The sequence below is a fragment of the Diadema antillarum genome, unplaced genomic scaffold, assembly GCF_040938485.1.
Source record: "Diadema antillarum isolate AM-2024a unplaced genomic scaffold, OU_Dant_1.0 seq00001888_RagTag, whole genome shotgun sequence".
NCBI lineage: Eukaryota > Metazoa > Echinodermata > Echinoidea > Diadematoida > Diadematidae > Diadema > Diadema antillarum.
The window spans coordinates 53,777-79,459 of NW_027272555.1; the positions used below are offsets into that span (position 1 = coordinate 53,777).

At 38.2% G+C, this 25,683-nt stretch overlaps 2 protein-coding genes across 2 annotated transcripts; both read right to left on the reverse strand.

Annotated features, from left to right (window-relative positions):
• Positions 1-10,618: 10,618 nt before the first annotated feature.
• LOC139712987 (craniofacial development protein 2-like) lies at positions 10,619-11,824 on the reverse strand. Its single transcript, XM_071624767.1, has one exon. The coding sequence runs from the start codon at positions 11,822-11,824 to the stop codon at positions 10,619-10,621; it is 1,206 nt and encodes a 401-aa protein (XP_071480868.1).
• Positions 11,825-18,353: 6,529 nt separating this feature from the next.
• Positions 18,354-25,462, reverse strand: LOC139712989 (extracellular serine proteinase-like). The gene is made up of 9 exons (XM_071624768.1): positions 25,413-25,462; positions 24,588-24,780; positions 23,924-24,064; positions 23,415-23,550; positions 22,955-23,061; positions 21,866-22,019; positions 20,875-21,092; positions 19,364-19,562; positions 18,354-18,520 (listed from the first exon to the last, which is right to left on the reverse strand). The coding sequence occupies exons 1-9, from the start codon at positions 25,460-25,462 to the stop codon at positions 18,354-18,356; spliced, it is 1,365 nt and encodes a 454-aa protein (XP_071480869.1).
• Positions 25,463-25,683: the final 221 nt, after the last annotated feature.

The following is a 25,683-nucleotide window of genomic DNA, read 5'->3' on the forward strand; positions in this document are numbered from 1 at the left end:
TATAATTATGATTGTATGTCTCTTTTCAGTACCTGATCACATAGACACGAACATGATGTTGCCTCTGGTTTGGCTGGTTATGTATAAATTATCAACAACACGCGTTTCAAATCTCACAGATTTCTTTGTACATTCTGTTGAAAAAAATTAAAATAAAGTTTGATCATTGAATTATACAGTTTATTGTCATCTATAGTTAAAGAAATAACAGGTGACACATAGTAGATGTTCAAGGACGGACACACGTTGCCATGCAATTGTATAATCTGATAACGACGTGTTGGTAACCGAATGAAACTAAAGTGATAATGCATTATTGTATCACTCATGACATTCAACTGTTCAAGGAAACAAGTGAATCCATGAATTGATAAATCAAAAACAGGCAGGACAAAATAGACTACGTCGTTATAAATAAAATCAGGTGAAACATGTAAGATATACGATTCAGACATGTGATGTATAAATATGAGAATCACCCCAATACGATTTATATCGTTATTACTGTATATTCAAAAATGTATGATATCCCTTTTTTAAGCACATCAGTATACAGTTATAATGTTTTAGACATCGTTGTCTTCCATACCGTTCGATGCTAAAGGAAACTGAAAAATACTCTTCATATCAAATTTCGATTTTCGTTATTTTCATGAATATTTCGTGAATAATGCGTTTAAAAGATATCAATACATTCCAATTGGGTTTATTCATGTATAAGTGTCAAAATAATCTCCTCCCTGATCATTTATGCCATAAGTATGAAACTAGATCATCTTCATTGATTCACATTCCAAAACATAAAAAAAGTTTTATTCCAACACACAATGCGTTTTTCTGGTCCCAAGGTCTGGAATAATCTCCCAGCCCATTTAAAATCTGTACCTTCTTTGAGTCTATTTGAATGCCATTATAAATCGTCTTTCTTTTTGGAATAATAGACTTTTTGCTGATATTGTCAAGTTTCTGGGTGTTTCTTCTCTCGGGGCCTGGTGACGAGTTATTTTAGTAACCTGTACATTATAATGGCACTTTAATATTTGGAGTCTACTTTGCGTACTCTACTTGTTGCTGTGTCGGACAGACCTCGTGCGAGCTTTCAGGTTGCCAGGAACTACTTTTGTTAAAATGATATGCATAAGATTTGAATATATCGGTAAAGGGGTCTATTCAGGATTCGGTTGCAGTTGGAAACAGTGCATTTCATTCTTTGTCTTGCTAACATCTGTGCAGAGGTTTCATATTGCAAGCACTTATAAATATGTAACCTTTAACTTTGATATATATAATTTAGGCTGTAACTCGACACATATTTTCACACTTACTGTAGCCCCTCTATTAGAAAGCAACATTTCACTTCGAGGAATATCTCATCTTCATATTGCCATGGGAACTACTATATTATTGTGTTTTTGTTGTTTCTTGTGTTTGTGATGTAGTGTGTTTTTTGTTAGGCAGCTCACCACAAGCTCTGCTTTTTAAGGTTCTGCCTTCCTTGTACAACTTTATGTATGTGATTTACAACATGAAAAAGATGGAAAATAAATGTTTAAAAACTCGAAACTTGACTTGATTTCATTTTTTATCCAAGTTATCATTGTTGTAAAATTTTCAGGAACTTTTTTTTCTGCATTTTCTTATCCTAATCATGTACACATAATCATGTATAAGGTTTGAATGCAAAACCTGATTGGCTATGTTTTTATCTAAATTGGGATGGATGCTGCTGTAACAAAGAGAAAACGATTAGGATACTTGTCATAAAAAATATCTCTTTAAATGATGTTAATGTTTTAGGGCCCAGTTTATCATGGTACGATTTTTTTTCTATCTGACCATGACTTTACTGGAAAAAAACAAAACTTTAAAAATGGAGTTTTCCTGTTTTTGCATTCAAACATTTTTAATATCATAGCCGTTTATAAGTTATGTAACCCTATTAAAGATATTATTTTCTCACAATCAAGATGTGATAAAATTCAATCTTCTCACAATCAAGATGTGATTATAATTCACCTTTGCTGTGACGAGGTAGCGAGAGTGAATCATATCCTCATCGTACTGGTCATCGCCTTCACACACCCAATCACATTCTTCTTCTGAAGAATGGGATACGCCGCCCTCCACCGTCCTCGTCATGGCCAGGCTGGTGTTCAATTCAACAACAAGCGATATTCATTCATATATTTTATTTCTACACGGGCATTTGCTTCAGCCATAGGCACGCTGTTCTTCAACTAGTCCATGCATCTTCGAAAAGTTACATCACAATCAAAACAGGAACATGGAGGAACATTACACAGATCATTAAAAAATGAAACAATTCTACAATAAAAACATAAAACAACATCATAAGACAACATCAACACTTGAGTTTACATAATTATCAAGGCATTTCTGCTTCCGTTCTCCGATATCTGATATCAGTTACATAATGTCTGTCTCAAGATATTACGAAATGTCTGTTAGTCTGTTAGTTAGACGCCTGTCATGCCTGTGAGATGTTTTTCAACGCAGTTAGTGAGAAAAGAAAATGCTCGGCTCTGGCTCAGAAATCAACAGAGAATTTTCCTCTTAAATGGAATAATAAAAATTCAATGTGATTTTCTTCCTAAAGGAGAAATTATCTACCTTTTTTGTTGGGGGGGGGGGGGGGCTTCACAAGATTGACTCCTGAAATTCAATGCCCAGATTTTTTCCATCTTCAATACTCGCGCCACTTATATTGCTTTTATTACCTGATACCATGTTGATAAATATTACCACAGCTATTACTGAGCGAGATCATCGCCAAATTTTGTTACCTTGCAAACATCAAAAAAGGACATTGCACGAGGAGGAAAGTGGGTTGTTTTTACACCCCAAACACTTGCATTGTGAGACTTTTCGTCATCAAAGCAGAGTACATGATATACTCTCCCTGCGGCTGTCATCAGCAGTATATAGGGAGATGATATTTCGTAATGTATGAAACTGACATACCAGTACGAGATAGGTTTGCTGTCATAAAACTTAGATTCATTATAAAGGCGTGGGTATACTCATTTATTTTATATTTCTATACATTAATGCCTCTACTATGTCTAACAAAGATTGAACTGCTCGTCCTACTATAAATAGTAGAAACTAATCACCGGATGATCCGTCTTTACTTTACTCTTAACTTACTCCTTTTTTCTCCAACTATCACTCAAAACATTCCGATATCAAATTATCAGATGAGAGACAAAACTGAATTCCAAATGAACATTCTTACCAGGATAGCAACAAAGTTGCGATGACGAATTCTTTTAAAGGTGACTTCATTTTGAGTAGCAAGATTGTGGTCAGAATGAAGAGCACTGTCGGGCTGCAAGATGCGTTACAGTCTGGTTACTGTTTTGACTGTGTAGCAAAAGAACTTTATATCACCTTGAAGAACTCAGCGTCCCTTCTGGACCTCGGTGGCGAATGAATGGAGATGATGTTCTTGATGGAAGGAATTTATACTGCATCGCCAACTTTGAAACTGCTAGATTTACGAAAAAGGTTTGTCTTCTTTCCCCTGGGCGTGACAACATGAATAGAATGGCGACCTTCATTTTGTCAGTATCAATAATATCGTGCGGAGACAGATATATTGGGTATCTATTTGCTCCTATCAAAAAGACAATGTTGGGACAAGTCTGTCGATTGGATGTGTGTTTATCTTAAATCTGAAAGAAACAATGACGTGGCATCACGATTCATTCCAAACTTGTTTTAAATTGTAACCTAAAACCCATTCCTTTTCATGTACCGAGTTATTTTTTGTTGACTGAAATAGTATCAGGATCCCGTGACAGAATACTGAATGATTTCGACATGTCTCTTAGACACTATAGTTACTTTTTTAATATAAAACAAGCGTCACGCAAGTAAAATAAATGAATAGGATACTAAGAACCAGAGTTGTTTTTCCTGTTTTATATCATCATTCATTTGTCAATGACATCATTTACCGCTGTTAATGAAAATGCAGGATGTTACTGAAATACGTAAAAAAAAAAGAAAAATCAAGAAGGAACTTTATTTTCCTCTCAACTCTCAATATTAACTACAGAAAGAAATAGAGATGGATTCTGGACACATTAATTGATCGAGTTGATGAGGTAAGCAATGTGCAGATAATTCTGTCAGATAAAGCTATAAACTAAAGTTGTAGATGAGTATGTAGAGTGAGATATACACTCAGCAAAAAAAGAAAGTAAACACTTTTTCGAGGTCATATTTTTCATAAAAGATTTTTATGAAAATCAATGTATCATATACCATATTGAAGAGAATTTAATTGGCTATTAAGCTAAAAAGTTGATTAAAAAGAAAACTTAACGCATGAGTGAGCACATTCGTTTTTGTCCTCCAAGGCTCAAAATTAAAAATTGCAAAAATTGACCTGTTCTCTTTCATTTGCAAGTGCCCTTCACGATAACATTGACAACAAGAGACCAGATTAACACAATGAGAGACATGAATGAAATAGGAAAAATGAGTTTTTGCTCTCTTTATTCTTTATAATCTCTAAGAAAAACAAAGTGGGAAACTAAAGGGGAAAAATAAGAATTTTCTGTCAAGTCAAATTTCAAATGGCATAGGAAATAATAAGCATAAAGATGATTAAATGAGCATAATTCCTTTATTTATTTCTTTTAATCTAGTGATTTAAGAATCCATGTGACAATTTCAAGAACCAAACATTATTTACAATTTCCTAATTCAAAAAAAGCTCAATTTGTACAATTCTTGTTAATTGTTACTTCTTCTCTTATTTCATTTGAATTTTGTTTTGACATAAGATGCTTTATTTTCTTCCACTATTTTTAGCCTTCATTGATCTTTTGGGCTTTAAAGATATCTTAGAGATCAAATGTTTAGTTTTTCAACTTAATTCATGTCTCTTTTTGTGTGAAATGTGTTGTTTGTTCTTATTGTTCAATGGAAGAGCACATACGCATGAATGACAACTTGTTCAGTTTTGCAATTTTTACTTTTGTGTCCTGGAAGAGAAAAACAATGGTGTTCACTCATGCGTAAAGTTTCCTTTTATGTTGACCTACCAGGTTGATAGCCAATTAAATTACCTTTAATATGGTAATAATACATTATCTTTCAGCCAAATATTCTATGAGAAATCTAAACTTGAAAAAGCGTTTACTTTCTTCTTTTTTTTTCTTAGTGTAGATCGATAAATAGATAGACAAATAAAGATAGATAACTCAATGATACATAGAAAGATAGATGCATAGATAGATTGATAGATATAGATATAGATAAATATATAGATAGAAAGATAAATAGACAGATTAATAGATAGATAGATAGATAGATAGATTGATAGATAGATAGATAGAAAGATAGATAGAAAGATAATATGTATAAGAGAGTGATAATAAAAAGAAGAGTGAGATAGAAAGAGAGGAGAGAGAAAGCAAGACAAAGAGACGAAGAGCTTCCAACTTGTCTTGTTGTGTAAAAGCACGACGTAACTCTCAAAAACTGCTGCATAACAACAAATCTGATATTAGAACAACCTATTCCTTCCTGCTTGGTATTGCTATGGGCAGTTGAGGAATATTTGACAGGTTTTAAGATACTGTACCGATTATAATTCACAGTGTCTGTACTTCAGAATGTGGCAGAATGATCGATCATTGATCAATGATTCTGCAACTTGAAATTGCATGGAAATAATTCCTATTAGTAATATTCTTATATAATATCCTTTCTTATCTTTATTGACATTGATACAGCTATCATGATGATTATCAGTTCCATGCCGGCTAGTATGATTCATACAATATGACTATCATCAATAAGTAGTCACTATGATTCAATGTGGTAAATCATCATACATGAAATAAGAATAATCAGACAACCAAAGTAGACATTCAACGTGTTCATTCCGTAGCCATGATAATGGTAGCAGTGGTTTAGATACAGACCTATTGTGTCACATTACTATAACCTGTTCATACGTATGGTTGTGAAATTTGTGTATATTTGACTCATTGCCAAAGAAATGGTTAAGGAAGTGATAGAGTTTGCAACAATTAACTTTTCTTTTGTTTTTCAACGGGGAAAGGAAGGCTGGAGATATAGGCCCGAGCAACTAGTTATCATCATGTCGGTGAGGAGTTTTATATTACATGGGTATGCATATACATAGAGGAAAATCCATATAGCTCTGTCAGAGTTACTGGATATATCCGAGGAAGCTAGTGTTCTTGTCACGAAATATTTGCATGTCGGGTGACGCATTTCACAACTGATGTGACATGACGACGTGCAGGTGCCGCTTCGCTGACGTTCTTCAAACATTGTTATAAGACCTATATCATAATATTGTGATAATCCCCATATCTGAGTGTTTCGTTGTCATCTTCATTTCCGACTGTTGTTCCAGAATCTACATGATGGATACGAAAAATGTATTGTGTAGTAGGGAAGGACTGTAGTACTAATATTTGTCCCCGCCGAACGAGTTCGAGCAGGGGACTATGAAACGGGCTCCGTACGTATGTGTGTCCGTGTATATATATATATATATATATATATATATATGTGTGTGTGTGTGTGTGTGTCTGTGTGTCTGTGTGTGAGTGCGTCCGTGTGTGATCAAAATGTTCAATTTGCTACTTCTCTGTCATTTATGAGCCAACTTTGATTCTGTTTGTTTTATATGATAGCACTACAAGGGAGCTTTGAAATTTCTACACAGAATTTCAGTTGTGACATTTGACCTTGATGGCACTAGGTGAGGGCTTCAAAATTTGTACACAGAATTTTAACCTTTGACTTCTTTGACCTTTGACCTTGATTTTTGACCTATATTGTACAATTTGCTACAAAATGACACTCCTTCGCCATTTCTAACCCGATTTCGATTCCGTTTGCTTTATGTGATGGCACTAGGTGAGGACTTCAAAACTGCTACACAGAATTTTAACCTTTGACTTCTTTGACCTTTGACCTTGATTTTTGACCAATATTGTACATTGGCTACAAAATGCTACTCCTTCGCCATTTCTAACCCGATTTCGATTCCGTTTGCTTTATGTGATGGCACTAGGTGAGGGCTTCAAAACCTCTACACAGAATTTTGACCTTCGACTTCTTTGACCTTTGACCTTGATTTTTACCTATATTGTACATTTTGCTACAAAATGCTACTTCCGGCGGGACATATATTACGCACAGCGTAATTTCTACTTTTCCTTGTTTAATTTCTTTCTCGTATTTCGTGCATTATGTCATCATAATGTAACATGATGAAGTAAATAACCGCAAAAAAAAACAACAAACAAACAAACAAACAAACAAAAAAAACAAAGATGAGATAGGAGCATTTTTTTTTTAATTTTCTCACCTCCTTGGTGGCATGCGCACTGGATTTTTGATGACAGATTCCAGGGTTCGACCTAAACAACAATATTTAAATCCTATGACTTAACGAAGGTCAGATGATTTTTTGGGGATGATTGCAAAAACACACCAAAAGACACATCTTATTTACATCAATGAATTTGCAGCGGGCTCTCTTTTGAAAAGGAATTAGATTGCAATGGTGGAACTATTTTACCAGTCCTTCTTCATTCGAAGTATCGTTGATGGGGAGGTTTGTTTGTTTGTTTGTTTGTTTGTTGTTTTTTTTTTTTTTACGCGTTGCGGTTTAACGTGGTTTTCTTCTTAATCGTGTCACTGCTTGTGATGTATGAGTTGCTTCGTGATATGTTCGTGAATTGGCAATGACATTTAATGCATCGTAGTGTAGACAAGACTTTCGCGTGTATTTTAATTTCGCGACTTCGGCTCCTCGCGAAATTCACGAAAATTTCTGGTTTTAAGAACTTCATTTTATTTCCATTGAGATCAGTATCACTATTTTGCCTTAAAAACAAATAACTAAATCCTTAAATATAGTTCGCATATTTCTACATTTGTTAGATCAATGGAATTTTTATTGAAGGCTTACTGATGGTTTAACTTTTCACTCTTTTCAAAGGCAACTTTATCTCACTGAGCAATCAGTGATGTATAGCGTTAATGGAAACGGGTGAGAGATAATTGCATTGAGCCCGAAAAGTTATAAAATGGTGTCTACATTCATCGATATGAAGGAGTCAAATTCCACGCTTCTGCAAACTACCCATATTAAGAGAATTTTATTGGAGTGCCAATTCCGCTCCAAACATTGCCCACCTGTGCGTTCCCATGGGTAATACATAATCCATAAACTGGAATGTAATAGCATTGTAGGATACATTAATTCCCCATAAATTCATAGCACGGGATATATGAGCCAATGTTGCTTCGAATTGGGTGATTTATAATGTCGAATTTATTGATTTTATCGATGATGTACTATGAAGTGTACTTTGTCACTTCAGACTCAGTTTTCTTGCATTGTTTGGTGTTATCATTGTAGAGCTGCCCTGCATGTTGCCAGGGACATTATCTATCTTAGATTTGAACATAAAGTTTACATAATATAACATGCCAGTAATTTCTACAGTTGTGCCCTTTCGCCTGGTACTTAATATAGGAATGTCAACAGATATAAATGTCGACAGCACATTCAAATCAACCCTAAAATAGGTGAAATTAGTACTAAAAATGTCAATGCATAATTGACTTTATTTGACAAAGTTTGTCATACGACAATGAGTACGTTGAAAGACGTAACTTACTTACTTACTTGACTTAAGTCGGGTAGTATTCCCGAGATCCATGGATGATGTCCCTCCAGCGCTCTCTGTTCTCCATTACACTGGCAATGTCCTTTGTGTCATGCAGACCAGTGTCATTTCTAAGTGTGTCTACATATGTGCGTCGAGGCCGCCCGCGTCTTGCTCTCCCATGTAGTGGTTCCCATAGTAAAACTGTGTGTAGTGTTAGCTCAGGGTGTCTTTGGGCGTGTCCAGCGAGCCTTAGCCTCCTCTGAGCTACTTTGGAGCTAACTTTTGGTAGGGTCCCATACAGTTCTGAGTTAGTGATCCTCATCGTATATTGGTTGATGTTTAGAGCCATCCTGAGCATCCTTGTGTAGCAACCATCTAGGATTTTAGTGAGTCTTCTCGTCATAGTCCAAGTTTCAGACCCATACAGAAGTACTGACTCGACTGTTGCGGTGAAAAGGCGAACTTTAAGGTCCTTCCGCAAGTCTGATTTCCACACAGTTTTTAAGCTGTGACATGCTGCCCATGCTTTTCTCTTTCTTGCGTCTACGTCCTCCTCAGAGTTTCTGATTTTGGCCCCAAGATACAGGAAGTCATTTACTAGCTCTATTGGCTGCCCACCCATACTTGTAATCCCTCCTGGCTCATCAATATTCTCGACCAGATATTTTGTCTTTTGTTCATTCATCGTTAGTCCTACGCTGGCAGATACCGCCTCTACTTCCCTCATGAGTTCCTCTGCATCCTTCACGGTGTTTGTCAACAGGGCAATGTCATCTGCGAATTCTGTGTCGGATATTTTCTTGGCCTTTACTCTCCTGCTCCGTGCTGGTGTCAAAGTAAATCCAAGATCTGGCTTCTTCTCTAATGCTAGGCGCATACAATAATCTACTGCAATTACGAAGAGGTAGGGGGCCAATGTGTCACCTTGGAGTACTCCAGCAAGAATCTCAAAGTACTCTGTATTTCCATCAGGCGTGATGATCGTAGCTCTAGTGTTGGTGTAGAGCAGGAAGATCAGGTCGACAATCTTCTTTGGGATGCCGTAAGCCAGTAGGATTCTCTTTAGCGTTCCCCTGTCGATGGAGTCAAAGGCTTTCCTGAAGTCGATGAAGACCATGACAGCAGAGAGGTTCTTTGCTCTGGCTCCCTCTAGTATTCTTCTGAGTGTAAGGATGTGGCTAGTTGTAGACCTGCCCTTTCTAAATCCATTTTGGTTGGTCCGGAGCTTTGTATCCACTTCTGGCTGGATACGGTTGAGTATCATTCTGTTTAGGGTCTTTGCCACAACAGATGTCAGTGAGATACCTCTGTAATTATTAATATCAGTGAGGTCACCTTTCTTTGGGACTGGTATAATGTTAATTATACCCCACTGTACAGGTGCAACCATTTCATTTAATGCCTCATTACAAAACCCTAAAATAATTTCATTGAAGTCACATCTCTTCATCACCTCTGGGGAGATGCCATCTTCTCCATATGCTTTGCCTTCTGTAATATTTTCCTTAGCTATCTGGAGTTCCTTTAATGTAAAAGGCTCTTCTGATATTTCCAAGTCATCGAAGATTTGCTTGACCTCTCCAATGTTCTGTGTAAGAAGTGGTGGCTGCCCCAGCAGAACCTTGAAGTGAGCTAGCCATTTCCTCTTTCTGTCCTCGGGGTTTATTCCATGGATTTGATTCCCGCATCCACTCTTTCTTCCTGCTATCTCATTTATCAGCCTCCAGCTCTCTTTACTCTTACATCTGTCGGCTGCATTCTCTACTCTCCTGATCTTTTCTGTCAGCAGCTCCTCTTTTACCTTGGTGTAGGCGGCATTGAGCTCACCAGTTCTCTCGTCTACTTGTACCTTGTGGTTCTCTGTTGGATCACTATGATATTGATCTTTGGCTGTTTTAAGACGTTTCCTGGCTTCACTAACTCTAGGGTCCACTGATTTGTTTTCCCTCCTTTTCTTTTTCTTTTTTTGGTACCATGGTCTTGTTGGTTTCTGCTATGGCTGACACAAAATGTCCATATCTTTGAGACACCTTGTCTGTCACGCTTTCCATAGTGTCGTTTTCCTTGCACAATGCACTGAACCTGTTCTTCACTTCCACACTGTATTGCTTCTGGAGTTCAGTGTCTTCCTTGAAAGCTTCCCAGTCATACTCTACTCTTTTGGGCTGGGCTTTGACTTTTCTCAGACTTAATCTGATCTCAGCCATGACAAGTCTATGGTCGCTTCCAAGTGAATTGAAGAAGTCATATGCTTCAGTGTTCATTACACTGTTCCTCCATTTCTTCCTTACAAGAATGAAATCAATCTGGGACTTGGAAAGATGCATGTCAGACAGGTAGGTCCACATCTTCCCTGGTTTCTTCCTGTATCTTAGGTTGGTTACCTCCAGGTTGGTCTCTAGCAATGTATCCTTCAGCAGTCCGCCATTTCTGTTGGTATGGTTGTGGTAGTACCATGAAGTGTCCTCCTTGTTCTCCTTACTAAGGTGAGCATTAAAATCTCCCAGTACTAACAGGATGTTGTGCATGGGGGTAGAAGTTACGGCCCTGCATAATTCCTCATGGAACTCCTCAGCATGCTCTATGCTGTCCCCTTCTGTTGGGCTGTATACAGCGAATACAGTGAGTCTTGGGTTTCCATTGAATGTTGCCTTCAGAATTCTGTGGGACACTGGAGTGACCTCCCTGACTAATTTGTTAGCCTCCATGCTTATCATGAACCCTACCCCTCCTACTGCAGCTTGTGCTGAATTCCTCACAGCTGATGTTGTGATCAAATGGCTCCTTACTCCAATCCTTGTTCTCCTTATGGGCTCTTCGTGCAGAATCCTATGCTCTTGAATTGCAAGAATCTGTAGGCCACTCTCCTCAAATAGATGGCCCAGTTCCTCTCTCTTGTCTCCTGTCCTGATGGTCCTGACATTCAGTGTGCCGATCTTGGTGGTTCTACGGCATGACAGGACTGATTCTCTTTTTGCTTTTGGTTTTCGGTAGTTCGTCTCGGAGTTGATCAATCCATCGTCCGCCGGCCTTCCCGAGGGCTTTGAACCGGTAGAGTCATAACGATATCTCTCCCCCTTGACTGAGTTAGGGGCTTTAACCCTAGTGCTGTTAGCTGACTTGTCCATGGATCTTTTCAATGGCTAATAGACCCTACCGGCGCCACTCGAGTAAGGCTATTTCTCGGGTACTTTCATACCCGGCTTTTTTTTCGAGGTGTGTACGCTCCCCTAGATCCGCCGTGTTCAGTTACCGACATGCTCATTTTGGGGACATGCAGTGTAGCAGGATCACCTCTGGCAGGATGTGACCTACAGGTCACGCACGGACGGTCTTCCTCCTCTGACTACTGGTGTTAATCATCAGTAGGAGGCTGGGTCATATTACTGGCCCTTGAACCCAAAAAACGTAAAAATCTTAGGAAAGACGTAAAAATCTTAGGAAACTTCTCGTCTTATCATTGTCCTTATTTTCATTTACTATCATAGTATTGTAATGGTCTTTTCAGTGTGGGCACCATTATTACAAAGAGCCATGCTGCTTTTGCTAGTCCCTCCTCCCCCCCCCCCCCCCCGATCCTTCTCATTTATTTCTAGAACAGAACTGACAATTATGTATACACTGTAGTTGATTATTTGTATTCGTAGTTGATTTATATGTTTGTTTTCCAAATTCATGAAATTCTTCCGTCGAGATGACTTAGTCGATGCAGGGCAATTGTCAATACATATCATGTTTGTTGTATGTTTTGTTTGCTTTTGATGATTGTAAAACGCTTCGAAACATGTTTCTATCAAGCGCTATATAAATGTTTCATGTTATTATCATTATTGTTATTAATATTATTATTATTATTATTAGTAGTAGTAGTAGTAGTAGTAGTAGTAGTATTGTTTTTGTTATTATTGTTATTATTATTATTATTACTACTACTACTACTACTACCACTACTACCACTACTACTACTACTACTACTACTACTACTATTACTATTAGTATTATTTATACCTGAGGGTCAAGAAGGACATTGCTCTCTAAAGGAGACACCAGACCAGATTGAGCTCCATCATCTCCTGCTTAGACTCACAGTATAATGTCCTAAGATGACCAGATTTCTCCATTAGATAAACGAGGCGGCGACATCCCATGCAGTATGTCCCCCCCCCCAAAAAAAAAAAAAGAAAAAAAAAGAAAAAAAAATACAATCGGATTTCCGCATTAATAACTTTCAATATGATTAAACTATCTAATGCTATTCCAGGGTCTAAAAATGTAACACCTTACGTATATTTTGCAGGAAACCTCATTCAATTTGGATACTTCGTCACAGATTAATGTAGATTGTTATAAAGCATGTCATGGCCCTGTTTTTTCTAATGCCCCAGTCACATATAAACACGGTTCTTCAAGGATGTACGCGGCGATCCGGGGAAATCCGGGGAGATCCGGGATAGTTTCGACCTCGATGAAGTGTCGACGTGCGTTGCTATGACTGTCCTCACGGTGTACACGGCAGTTACAGGGATAAGGCCGAAAGAGCGCGGCGTTTACACGGACAAACATGGCATCTACACGGATCAACACGGCAGCTACACGGTAACCACAATCCTGGATTGCTCTGCCAACACGGCAATCCCCGGATGACGCCGGATGTTTTTGAACTCAAAAAGTTGCCGTGTTGATCGACCTCCAGGATATACACGGATGTCCAAGGATGTCCAAGGCGTCAACACGGATCTCTCCCCGGATCACCCCGGATCAGATCCGGGATGATCCGGGATGTCTATGTCACTGGGGCGTAAGTTTAGCACTTGACGGGTGATCTAGAAACTCCATATCAAAGGTACTGTTTACCATTGGGATCAGTGGTTTAGAAAAAAAAAGTTCGAGATATCACATTTCATGCATATGTGTAGGTCAGTTGTATCACAAAACTTCCGACCATGTAAAAAGTTTGCAATAAAGCCTTAGATATAACTGTATCTAAGAAGTTATCACTATTTTTCTCAATAAAACCATAACTGTCGTGACTGTATATACGGTTTAGTCTAGAAACTTGTTTTTATAACTTTTGTTCACATTTTGTATATTTAACAATACTTAACATTAATTTTACTGACTCAATTTCTTACATATAAAAAGGGTGTTTATATCAGTAACTCCCATTTTAGACATATTTTGGAGCACCAAAGCTGCGTTTTTGTCTCATCTGCTTAATGGCAAACCATGCTTTTAATGGGTGTGAACACGACGGATAGAACTTGGAGGGAAGGGATTCCAGACGTGCTCTATTGAGAGATCCTTATTCATCTTTGACCACCGAAGAAAATCGGGTGGGGTTTTCTGTAAGATGTGGGTAATAATTTACAGTTTTATACCCTAAAACTGTATTTGGATTGATTCACTGTTTTAAAGTTATCGTTGCGGAGGGTCCAGTTGTAATATAAATGTGAGACGTACGACACATATTCTCATACACGGTATAAGTCTCGTAGTTTCGTCAGTGTTGATTGTTCACTAGCCAAAGTGGACTTGTTTTTGTCGGGAGCATTACAACTCTGCTTTTTCATTACGTTGTAAGTTTTAAAGGAACATTGACCAATACTTGAATTAAACTATTAAGTTCATTCCTTCCATTTTTTTTAATTCGACACATATGATTCTAAAAAGCATTATCATAATTAGGTACATTTTCCAGGTAGATAAAAAAAAATGCCACTTTGGTTATCCGCGTGTTTCTTTCTGGTTTGTTTCATGAAATTATGTTACAGGTAGTTAGTTCAGCTCGTTACTTTAATGTGTTCATTATTAGTTGTCAGGCGCACTGCTTTAATTGACAGCATTGTTGTGCAACTAATGAAATATCATGTTCTATACTAATTGCCTTATTCTGTTGGTTTGGCGCAATGAATATAATCTTATAAAATACTCCTAATATGAAATAAGCGCACATTCACATCTAAATTATTTCATAGGCCCTTATATTTATATTCTTTATGTATGTATATATATATATATTTTTTTTAATGTATGTATATTTATATATAATATAGTTTTTTCCGGTCAATTTCATACTTTTGTCACTCAAATTCATCAATGTGCATTCAAATTCACGCAGCGCACGCACGCGAAAATATTGGGGCATTCAAATTCAGAATCCGAGCGATCAATTTCATTTATGAGCGTTCTATTTCGTTTTCGTGAAATCAAATTCACGATTGGCCATTCAATTTCAAAATGCGAGCACCGACTTTCCTACTCGTGCATTCAAATTCATACGACAGTCACGTGATAGTCCCAATGAGCTTGTTTGGAGCGTTCAAATTCATTTTTAGGCGATCAAGTTCCTACTTCGTGCAATCAATTTAACGAGGAAAATGGAGGAGACTTTTAAGAAAGGAAAAAGGGCCAACACAACCAATGAATGCTTGCGCATAGCAGTGTATAGTGTAATTAGGACTGTTTACATGTTCTACATTGTTCTCTGTTCATGTATTCTTTGTTTTTCATCTCAATAAATTTCAAATTGCAATGTCCAATCAGCAGTGCATCCAAACAACACAACGACTAGTAATCATATTTCTTGACGATACTACATGCTGACAACGCCCCAAACCAACCATATAATGACAATAACATCATCAATTTAAGACAAACTGACACACAATGATCTCACATAGTCCCGCAAAATTTAATCAATAAGACAGCAATACACAACAGACGACACGTATAAAATGCTCATGTATCAGTTTCAATATAGTCGAAATTGTTTTTTTTTTCCTCGAAAGTGTCAACCAACCCTCCGTATTATGCTCGTCTGTAGGCCTATACAGTGCCTAATTTTTGTTTGTTTGTTTAATTTTCTATCAAAGAAGATGGCTGGATAACCCATATTCAGCTGCAAAAGCTGGTCTTCCATACGGGGTCCAGTTAGATGTTTTGCTCTTTGTGATGAATAAATGAAGTGAGATCTTTTACGTGCATGAGTTGTGACTCCTACACGTGGGACCTCCATTTTATGTCCAATCCCAGGGAAATGTGCCTGTATATTCCTATTTGATAAGCGCGAGTTCAAAATAATATTGTCAATTCACAGGTGGACCTCTACTGCAAAATAAATAGTCATCATAAATCCCAATATTCAAAGCCAAGTGAGAAACACATGCATACACGGCCCCAAACTAACTAAATTCAGGGCTTCTTTTAAATTGAATGCAGTTATTTGGAACATGGTTGCCTATTCACGAATTTGAATGACCGACGAGATTCCGTCGCCAGCTTGACATGAATTTGAATGCTCTTTGATGAAATGCGTGCTCCTCTCTTAAATTTGAATGCTCCGATAGTGAATTTGAATGTTCCGATAGTGAATTTGAATGCTCCGAGAGTGAATTTGAATGCTCGGATAGTGAATTCGAATGACCGGATTTTGAATTTGATTGCTGATTCAGTGCTGCGAACGTGGAAAGCGTGAAATAGGAACTTGAATGACAAAAGTATGAAATTGACCGGGAAAACCTATATATATATATATATATATATATATATATATATATATATATAATGCATATAAGTCATTCAAGTTTCGAAAGACACAAGTACAGATGACGTAATTTACAACAACCAAAACACACAACACAACACACACACACACACACACACACACACACATACACAAACACAGAAAACGTTAAGTAAATTATGGGGTGTTGTCTTATGTTTTTGCGTTCTCCATATTTTAAGGAGACGGCAGGTTTGTAATTAAACTTTAAGAGTGGTGTAAAAACAGTGTTTTTTTAAAGAATTCATTTTATCACATCCTTGCTGTTTTGAGGTGCTCATTCTAATTAGTATCCGTCAGGATAACGCATCCTTTGACATGTTTGAATAAATACTACTTTCTCGATCATACCTCAATTTAACATTACAATTATAGGCACTTTTTGATGATAAATACTTTATCATAAACGCAAATGTTGTGAAGATACGCACGTATGTACATATATGTATATTACAATTTATGTGAGTGTACGGCTGGGTGTGTGCGTGACGGTGTGTGGGGCATGCTGTCTGTCTCTCTGTCTGTCTGTCTGTCTCTCTCTCTCTCTCTCTCTCTCTCTCAATATAGACTTTTTTTCGCTTGCACCACAAACGAGATACAACAGACTTTCCAAGAATAATATTATTGACTTTCTCTTGCACCTTTTAGATGCTATACTTGACTATGAAAACCACAACTCACAAATTATGCGATTCACACAGAAATTTTGCTCAATCTACTATCGCTGAGATATAGTTTATTGACTCGTCCGCAGGCTTCCTCTTTTGAAGAGAGGGAAAGAGATAGCTGATGAAAGACTGACATTCAAGTCTCATGACAAACCTTCCAAGAACTACCAGGACTCTAAACATTGCCAAAAACATTACAGGCACGTGTGCGTTTCACGTATAATGAACATGTGATATAATCGTATGAGCAATGCATTTTGAATTCATAAGATTACTCTGAAACAGCGCGCAATGATTCAAAAGACAAAAGTCATCATAGAAAAAACAAAAATCAATCACCGATGTCCTAAAGATATAAGATCATAACCTGCAGTGTAAGCTTAACGGACATTATTCTATTATTGATAATCTCTGCATTAAATCATTGTTCATGATGATGAAAATAATAAGGAAAAGCATTAGAATGTTTGTTGTAACCAGTAACCTGTTATGGATGTTAAAGTTATTGCACTTGCATACTGCAGAGGTGAAGTTCAGAAGATGTTCTAAATAATCTTAAAGGCAAGCTGTAAAAAAAGAAACATGGAAAAGGAAAAGAAAAGGGGAAAGAGCAATCTTTACTCACCACTATTACCAGCATTGCTACTTAAATAATGAACAAAATGTTAACTGCGATGTCTTTGATAAATGCTGCAAATCATTACAGTTAGCTGACAATATCCATATACGGATTTGAACGTTGTTATTTTAATTCACCTTTTCGCTGTCTTTATGCCAACAATAATAGCAAATAGACTCGAAGCCGAAAATTAATACATTCTTAATAGTAATGCTTTTCATATCAATCTAAACTTGTAATAAACCATGATAGTTTGTTGTACTGAACCCGTTTCATCAAGTATTTTTCCTATATAATTATAATATGCGTGCAGTGACCTGTTGGTGACATTAGCAGATGCCAACAGCATATTAAGAGTTTCACAGCTATGAATGGCCTATGCGCCATTTTAATCATTTTCAGTGCAAGTTCATCATCAAAGCAAAATGAAAGCTTCAACCTTATCATAAAACAGTTCCTCACTAGTAACATAAAGAGAAAAAAAATTCGAACTATGATTCCAGGTATCCAAAGAATTAATTTTTAGTTTGTCCTGTTTTTCGCAGCCTAAATCACAAGTATCTCAATTTGACGAGCACTGTTAGCTCGTTTTGCGATAAAGCTCTTCATAAATGGCGACGTTGTCTGAGGCAAAGTTCTCCTTGATTTGATCAGATGGACCAATAAGATGCAAAATGAAACAAAGTTTTCTTACGAGATCAGGAAGGAAAGAACTTTGGACGAGCTTGTTCAAGTTTTCTTCTTTTTTACTCTTCATTTTGTCTGTTCAGAATCGTTAAATGTATAACATAGATGTATCGTCATTCTCTCTAGAAGAAAATAGGGTCAGCTAAAATCAGGAGCCGGTTGTTAGATGCCGGCGTAGCGGGCGTGTTTGCAAACATCAGCTTGCCTTCGACGCTGATTAAGTCGAGGATGTCGCTTATTGGCGTGTCAAAAGCTATCTCGTCCTTTGACAGGAGAATGGCCATTGCACCTGGTGTATAGCAGGTTGAAATCAAAGGTAGCATGCATTCAGTTTGTCAGTGACGTCACAATGCAGTTGAGTATCAATAAATGATTCAAAGCAAATCAAATCAATCAAATCCTGCCCCACCCATAGCCTGCTATTTTCTCCCTTTCTTTATGTTTCTCTGTCTCTCTTTGACACACACAAACACACACACACACATCCGTTACACATTATGTCCTCTTGGTCATCATTGGTATTCACTTGATAAAAACGCTATTCATGACAATAGTAGTTTGTACGACTGGATTGGATATGAGGAGAGATTGATGGGTATTGGACCTGGTTATCAATAGTTAATAATAGTATTGCTACCACGAGGTGTGTAGTGATTTCAAATATTAGAGTGACGATGAGGGGGAAATGTACCACGAAAAAAGAAGTTACTTTCTCTAATGCAGATGCAATAAATCAGCAAACAGACAATTTTTATTTGAATGGAAACTATAAACATTTGCGTGTCTTTAAGATTGCGTTCAACGAATAATGGAAATAATTCTGTCAGATCATTCATTCGCATAACGCTCCATATAATCTGTTCGGGTGTTGTTTGTTTTTTTGGGGGTGGGGTGGGGGTAAGTAAAATGCTTATAATTCCAACAGTGATCAATTATATCTCAACAATTCTTGAATGACCATATTGTCATGCACAAGGGAATTTTATTTCTGCGTAAGGAAGAAAGGAGGCATTGATCAAAGTATATCAAGTGGCATTGTCATTGATCTGAATATTTAAAATTGTTCTGCAAATTTGGAGAGGAAATTTTGAACGAAATTAATAAGCACAGTGAAGAAAAAAAGATGTCTCACCAGCGACAGCGGGAGTGGAGAAGGACGTTCCCGATGCGATGGCGAAGGAGTCCTCACTGATTATATCGGCGAGGTCGACTCGGCGGCCCGGAGCATAGATGTCCACGCACGGTCCGTAGTTCGAGAATCCCGCCCGCTCGTCAAAGAACGGACTGGCCGAGTTCACCCGGGAGAGACGGGAGGAGCCTACGGTAATGACCTGGTGTGAGAGAAAAACACGGTCGGTAAACGAACTCAAGTGTGACATCGTAATAGAGTTCTGTCTGTTGACACGCATTGCATCATTCTGAAGAGTATTTTTGAGATCATAACTATGAAATATTTTACATTATATAAAGTGACAGGTATAATTATTCTGGGAGTTTGATAATTATGCAGGGTAAGCAACATGTCTGATAAAAAGAAATATAATTTTTGTAACTGAGAATATGATGCCTATGATACAATAAATTGAATAAGTTTCAGTATCTTTCTTGCTCCATACATTGCACTTTCTACTGCAATGAGGTACTGTAATTTCCAACAGTTATATCTTCTAACCCAAGTGTCTTGACCTGCCATCCGTTTGCCATGAAACGATGGACCTGTTCTCGTATGTATTACTTTTAGTATTCATTGTCATAATCTTGAATAAAGTGTAGGTTATATAACAAACACATTTATTATATTCTCTGATACTGAAGAAATATGGATCAAACCTAATGAAACGTCATATAATGACTACATTTGATTTTCCTTGCTGAAATTTTAGAACCTTAGAGAAGACCTCCGGATGATTTTCAGACTTTTTCAGACATCTATAAACTGGTTACGATGGGTACAGGGTTACAGAATTAGTACTTGCAGACGGTCGTACCTAACTTCGAGGATATGCTGCTGGCTTCGATAATTCTATGGGGCGCCAAGAGTCGCACGGTAGATTTCGTGACGAAATGGCCATCTTGTCGACGAAATTACGGATTTCGTAATGAAATCGACCGTGCGACACATGGCGCCCCATAGAACTTATCATCGAAATGAGCTCATCCTCGAGGTTAAGGATCATCGTCTGAACGTAGATAGTGATTGGGATAAGAAGTAAGAATATTTTTAAAACATAACAAATCACAGTGATCAAGGCTGATGAAATAGCAGCTTCACATTGGAATGTGTGATTGGGCAGAACAAAAGCAGAAAGCATGCATACATTCTACACTTAAGGTCCACAATAAATTCCACAATCTCTACCTGGCACTATATCAATCTATGTAAACTAAATACATAATGTAAAATCATATAAATTGTGCGGAGTGTCCCTTTAACCTTTTGTGGGCTTTGAATACCGGTTTGCACTTAAAACCCCTTAGTACATTGCACACACTGTCCAAAGTCCCTGACGCAGAAAGGGTTAATCATTAAGTCATTATTATCACCACAAGGTTTGCATCAGTGGCCCTTGCTACAACAGCGAACCATATAGCGATCAAATCTCTTGCTTCTCAACTACAAATCAGCTATAGGCCTATACTTACGAAATCATTCTTCGCCGGAGAGTACATGCAGGCATCGGCCGTGTTGGGCTGAGCACCTGTGTTACCAGCGGCAACGACAAGCAAACAGCGGGTTTTAGTGTCCAGGTTTTCGAAGGCCTCGTCTATGGTAAGCGACATGGTCAACGATATCAACGAGTATGAGACGATGCACTTCTCGTTCGGATTATTCGCCGCCCATTCAAAGACAGCATCGATGCCTGTAAAATGTTTAGAGCAGATTGGAAAAACATTGATATATCAACAGAGTACTGCCATAACTGTCACTAGAGCATTGTCAGGTATGCTCCTGTGTTGTTGTTGTTGTTTTTGTTGTTGTCGTCGCTGTTGTTGTTGTTGTTGTTGTTGTTCTCTGGGTCAAGAGGGCCGCCATGAGTAAAAGACTTGTCCATGGATGTATGCATTGGCCAGAACACAACGCCAAAATCTCATCATTGACTGATTGAGAGCCCATTGTGACGTCACAGTGCACTGTCCCAAATTTGACACAAGGTGGTCAGACGTATATGGAATTTTTAATTTCGCGCGGTCCCGAACTTTGATGGTCAAAAGCCAATCAACAGCGAAAGAAAGAACAATGCCTACATAATGTTACACGATGACACCAGAACCACACACGACGGCTAAAAACGAAGTTTACCCGAAGGACACACGAAGGAAATACGATGACTAGGCCTACACGAAGATTGTGCTACCTCTCTCTCACGGACTTGCTGCTGGAGCGAGCCTCCTCCGGTATAATAACTGCCTGGCGCGCCTCGGCGGTCATACGATGGCTTACTCAGAGAAGATGCCATCACGAATGACCCGATGTTTTACCATCAGAGCTGAATTTGAGCACTTTTTTTCATCGTGTGTTCATCTTTGCTCAATTTTGGGACAGTTTGACGCCTACATCATATCGCCACAGTGCTCGTGATGAAAGTGTGAAGAGGTCACTTTACATTATTTTATCTTGAAGAGTTTTACTTACCGGCTACGACATCATCTGCCGTTGCGATGCCTTGTTCGTTGGCCACGCGAATGCTCCTCACTGTTGCCTCCCGCGCGATCCCGATGTTCTGGCCGATGGCGACACTCGCAACCCTGGTTCCGTGACCGTTAGGATCATGTGGGTCTGCCGTGGGCTGAATTGAATACGGCGGCGAGATGAATTTATGAATAATACATCATTTCAAATATCATTACAAATATCAGAGTGTTACACCTGCAGTTTTCTCATGTTTTTAAAGGCTGATCTTCTACGGACGGCTGATTTTCCGAGGAGCATCCATCTTGCTTTTCGGAAAAGCATACTGCAAAAAGTCCGGTGTTAGATAGTGAACACCGAGCTGGTGTTAAATTTTCGGTGCTCATTTATGGTGTTAAATTAACACCTCCGGGTGTCATTTCCAAATTTTAAACTGTTTTTTTGAAGAGTTTCTTAGTAACTGCACTTCTTGTTGATTTTTAATTTAAACAAGACGATCAAGAATTTTACATTAAAATACTAGATTTTTGACAAAATGTGAAAATAAATTTACACCAAAGTAACACCAGCTGGTGTGGTCTCTTATTGAAGCTGGACGGGTGTTAAACCATTGATATGAACCCCAACAAATATCAAATCAACACCATGTGGTGTCATTTTTGAATTAACACCAGTACAATGTCAAAATAACACCAGGTACAGTGTCAAATTAACACCACGAAGTGTCAGGTGAACACTTTTCAACACCATCACAGTGCATTTTCAACACCTGTGGGTGTGGTCCTTTATTGGAGTTTGATCGGTGTTAGATTTAACACCCGTGGTGTGAAATCTAACACCGATGTTTTTACAGTGCAGTACCTTTAAAAAAATATTGGTGACATCTAACCCATGTGCAACTGAAATGAGTTATCTTCATTACATTTTCATTCCCTTTTCATCAACATATTCGAAGAAAGCATAACATTGTTGTGATGTTCTGCTCCAAGTTCACTTGAAATGTCTTGAAATTACTCGTTTTCAGTTTTCACAAGGTTTTCCTCAATTTTGAAAGGGTTGGGGTTTTTTCGTGTCGTTGTTGTGTATACTTACATCATTACCGACGAAATCAGCGAAAGACTCGGCTCTGTTACTGAACTCGTTTTGTTCACTAAACACACCTGTGTCGAGAACGAAGATGGTAACTCCGGCACCTCCCGCTGTAAATTAATGATGCAAGTTATGAGAATGACAAAAATGAAAAAAGAAAGAAAATCATTATGATGATAATAATGATGAGAATGATAACAATAGTAATAATCTATTTCGTCAGTCGTTACCAATTTAGCAAGTCGTTAACAAGTTTTTAGCAGCGTGTAATCATCAGTCATCCAAATTTGTACTTGCCAAGAACAATGACAAGTTAATGTTTGCTTCACTTTAATAACTATAATCGTTTTAGTGCTACTAACAAACTACAGTTGCTGAAACCACCGTATAGACACCACTATCATCATCATGGTTTGGTACTCTTGCTACTTGGTTACAATGGTTACAATGACGAGAAGCCTACCCAAGTTAAAGGTGGCTCCATCGAGAGGGAGATCGACCTGGTCTACGCGATCCTGGGAGTCCGTGGGGAGAGAGGGAAGCTGGCTCGTCCGCTGGATGGAGTTCTGCTCGACCCTCAGACCGCCCTCAGCTACAATCTGTGAAGTCAGAATTTGCGGCACGATTGATATGGATGCAATCTGGAGAATTCACTTGATTTTAGTTGCTTCAGTCTCATCTGATCTCATTTAATTTCATATGATTTAATTTGATTTTATGAATAAATTTTTCTCCAAGTAAACATCTAAGTCTGGAGTAGTATACTACATTATATACATAACTTAAAGAGTCAAATTCTTAGTATTTGCAATAATGATTGTAGTTTATATCCAGGGGCGGATCCAAGAATTCTGTAAAGGGGGGGGGGCGTGACTAATATTTCACGAAAAATAAAAGTAGGGCGTGCGCCGGTTGCGCTCCCCTCTGGATCCGCCACTGAATTATCAGAACATGACAATTTGTGTACGTTACCCTCCTGGCGCAGTGTTCGTCAGCGTTGAGGGCGACAAGCGAGAGCACACCGGTGACAGTTCTCTCGACTTTGGCAGTATGACATTCCGGGAATTCCCCGTTTGAGAGGTCACGGAGGAGAGAGTTCAATCTTCCGTTATTCTGCAGGGGGACAAAGTGTTGGAATATTTAAAAAACAAGAATAAGTGCATCATAATGGTTTGGCTAAAAAGGGGGAACGCTTCAACTTCATTGTTTAACTTAACACTACGCACGAAAGTACTGCGAATGGTTACTTACTGGATAGCAGTAAACAGATTTTGAAATCATGTCGACAAACAAACAAACAAACAAACACATAACATTTGCATACACGCGCACACACGAGAATACACTTTCTGAACACTGTATGGCTTCGGTGTCTTCAGTGAATAGCGCGCATCAGTATCATCTCCAATGACAAATTATTCATTGGTTGTGAGTCACTCTGCGTATATTTCTTTCTTTCTTCCTTTCTTTTTTAACCAGACTCTAATAGCCGGCGTCGCTTCGTGAGTTCCAGCTTGTTCCTAAGTTGCCGCGTCCAAATTATTTCTAATGATATCGTCATTGCCTGTTTACTTTCTTTCTGTTTTTCAGTCTTTACTTGCTAACGAGGACTATGCTACAAAAATATCAGACTTACCGGCGCACTGATAAGGAACGATCCCGGCAGAGAGTCGTTGGAGAAGACAATGTCGTCAAAATCGTAGACAACCTCTCTGCTGTCGCTGCCACTGTCGCTGCCACTGTCGCTGCCACTGCTGCTGCTACCACTGCCAGACGAGCCACTCTGGGCACTCCCACTGCTGGAGTGGTTTCCGTGCGTGACTTCCAACCTGCGAGGAAAATTTAAAAATAGTAATCACTGAACTGATGATAGATAACTTTAAACTTTATTGGCCATCGACTTTATCGATTGAATTGAAATCATAACTATAATGTCTTATTCATGAATTAATTTGAGAGGATTGTGTGCAGCTTTTTTGTTCTGAGGGAGGTTTCAACTATACAGATGCTTGATTTTTTCCCCAAAAAATGAAGTATACATTAAACCTATCGTGAGTTATTGAAGACTTCACACTTGTGGATAGATATGGATACTGGTCAAACTGTCAACAAAACATTTCCTGCCAATAGCTGTGGATGCTTTGGGGGTAGAACCTAGTCCTTTTTTAAAAGTTACTCAAAAGACAGCGAACATGAATTTTACCGTGTAATACTTGAAAAAACAACAACATGCTTTTCAGTTTAGAATACTTCATTTTTTCTTAGCGACCAACCCATATTCTAATGATGAAGTGATTTATTAGTGCAACTCAAAATCCACGTTAAAAGGAATGTTTTTACTTCAGGTGGTAACAAATAAATAAGTTCCGCGATATTGCTTCCAAGTCAGAAACTCAAATATGACTAACATTATAGCCAAACTGAATACGTGCTTCAGCTTTATGGAATAGCAATACGTTACCACGAGAGGGAGGCAATAACGACGAAAGCTACAAAGATCAAACGCTGCATGGTGATGGGTTGGGCGTGTCAGATCTTCCGGAAGACTTCTGATATGATATGACACCTCATTAGCAGGTTCCCAGCGCTTTTATACTTTTTCTCCTCTCAAGTATTGCTTCGAACGCTGTACGGCAATAACTAAGCTAATAAAACGACTTTACTGTGCATGAATGGGTCGACAAACAAACATTGACGACGGACAGAGATATGTGGCAGAGCATTGTGTACTT

Coding starts and splice junctions, on each gene's coding strand:
- LOC139712989 (XM_071624768.1), bottom strand. CDS start 25,462: ATGCAGCGTTTGATCTTTGTAGCTTTCGTCGTTATTGCCTCCCTCTCG. Junction 23,062..23,414: donor TGGAGCCACCTTTAACTTGG/GTAGGCTTCTCG, acceptor ATTAATTTACAG/CGGGAGGTGCCGGAGTTACC. Junction 19,563..20,874: donor CTCCGGCGAAGAATGATTTC/GTAAGTATAGGC, acceptor CTCTCACACCAG/GTCATTACCGTAGGCTCCTC.
- LOC139712987 (XM_071624767.1), bottom strand. CDS start 11,824: ATGGACAAGTCAGCTAACAGCACTAGGGTTAAAGCCCCTAACTCAGTC.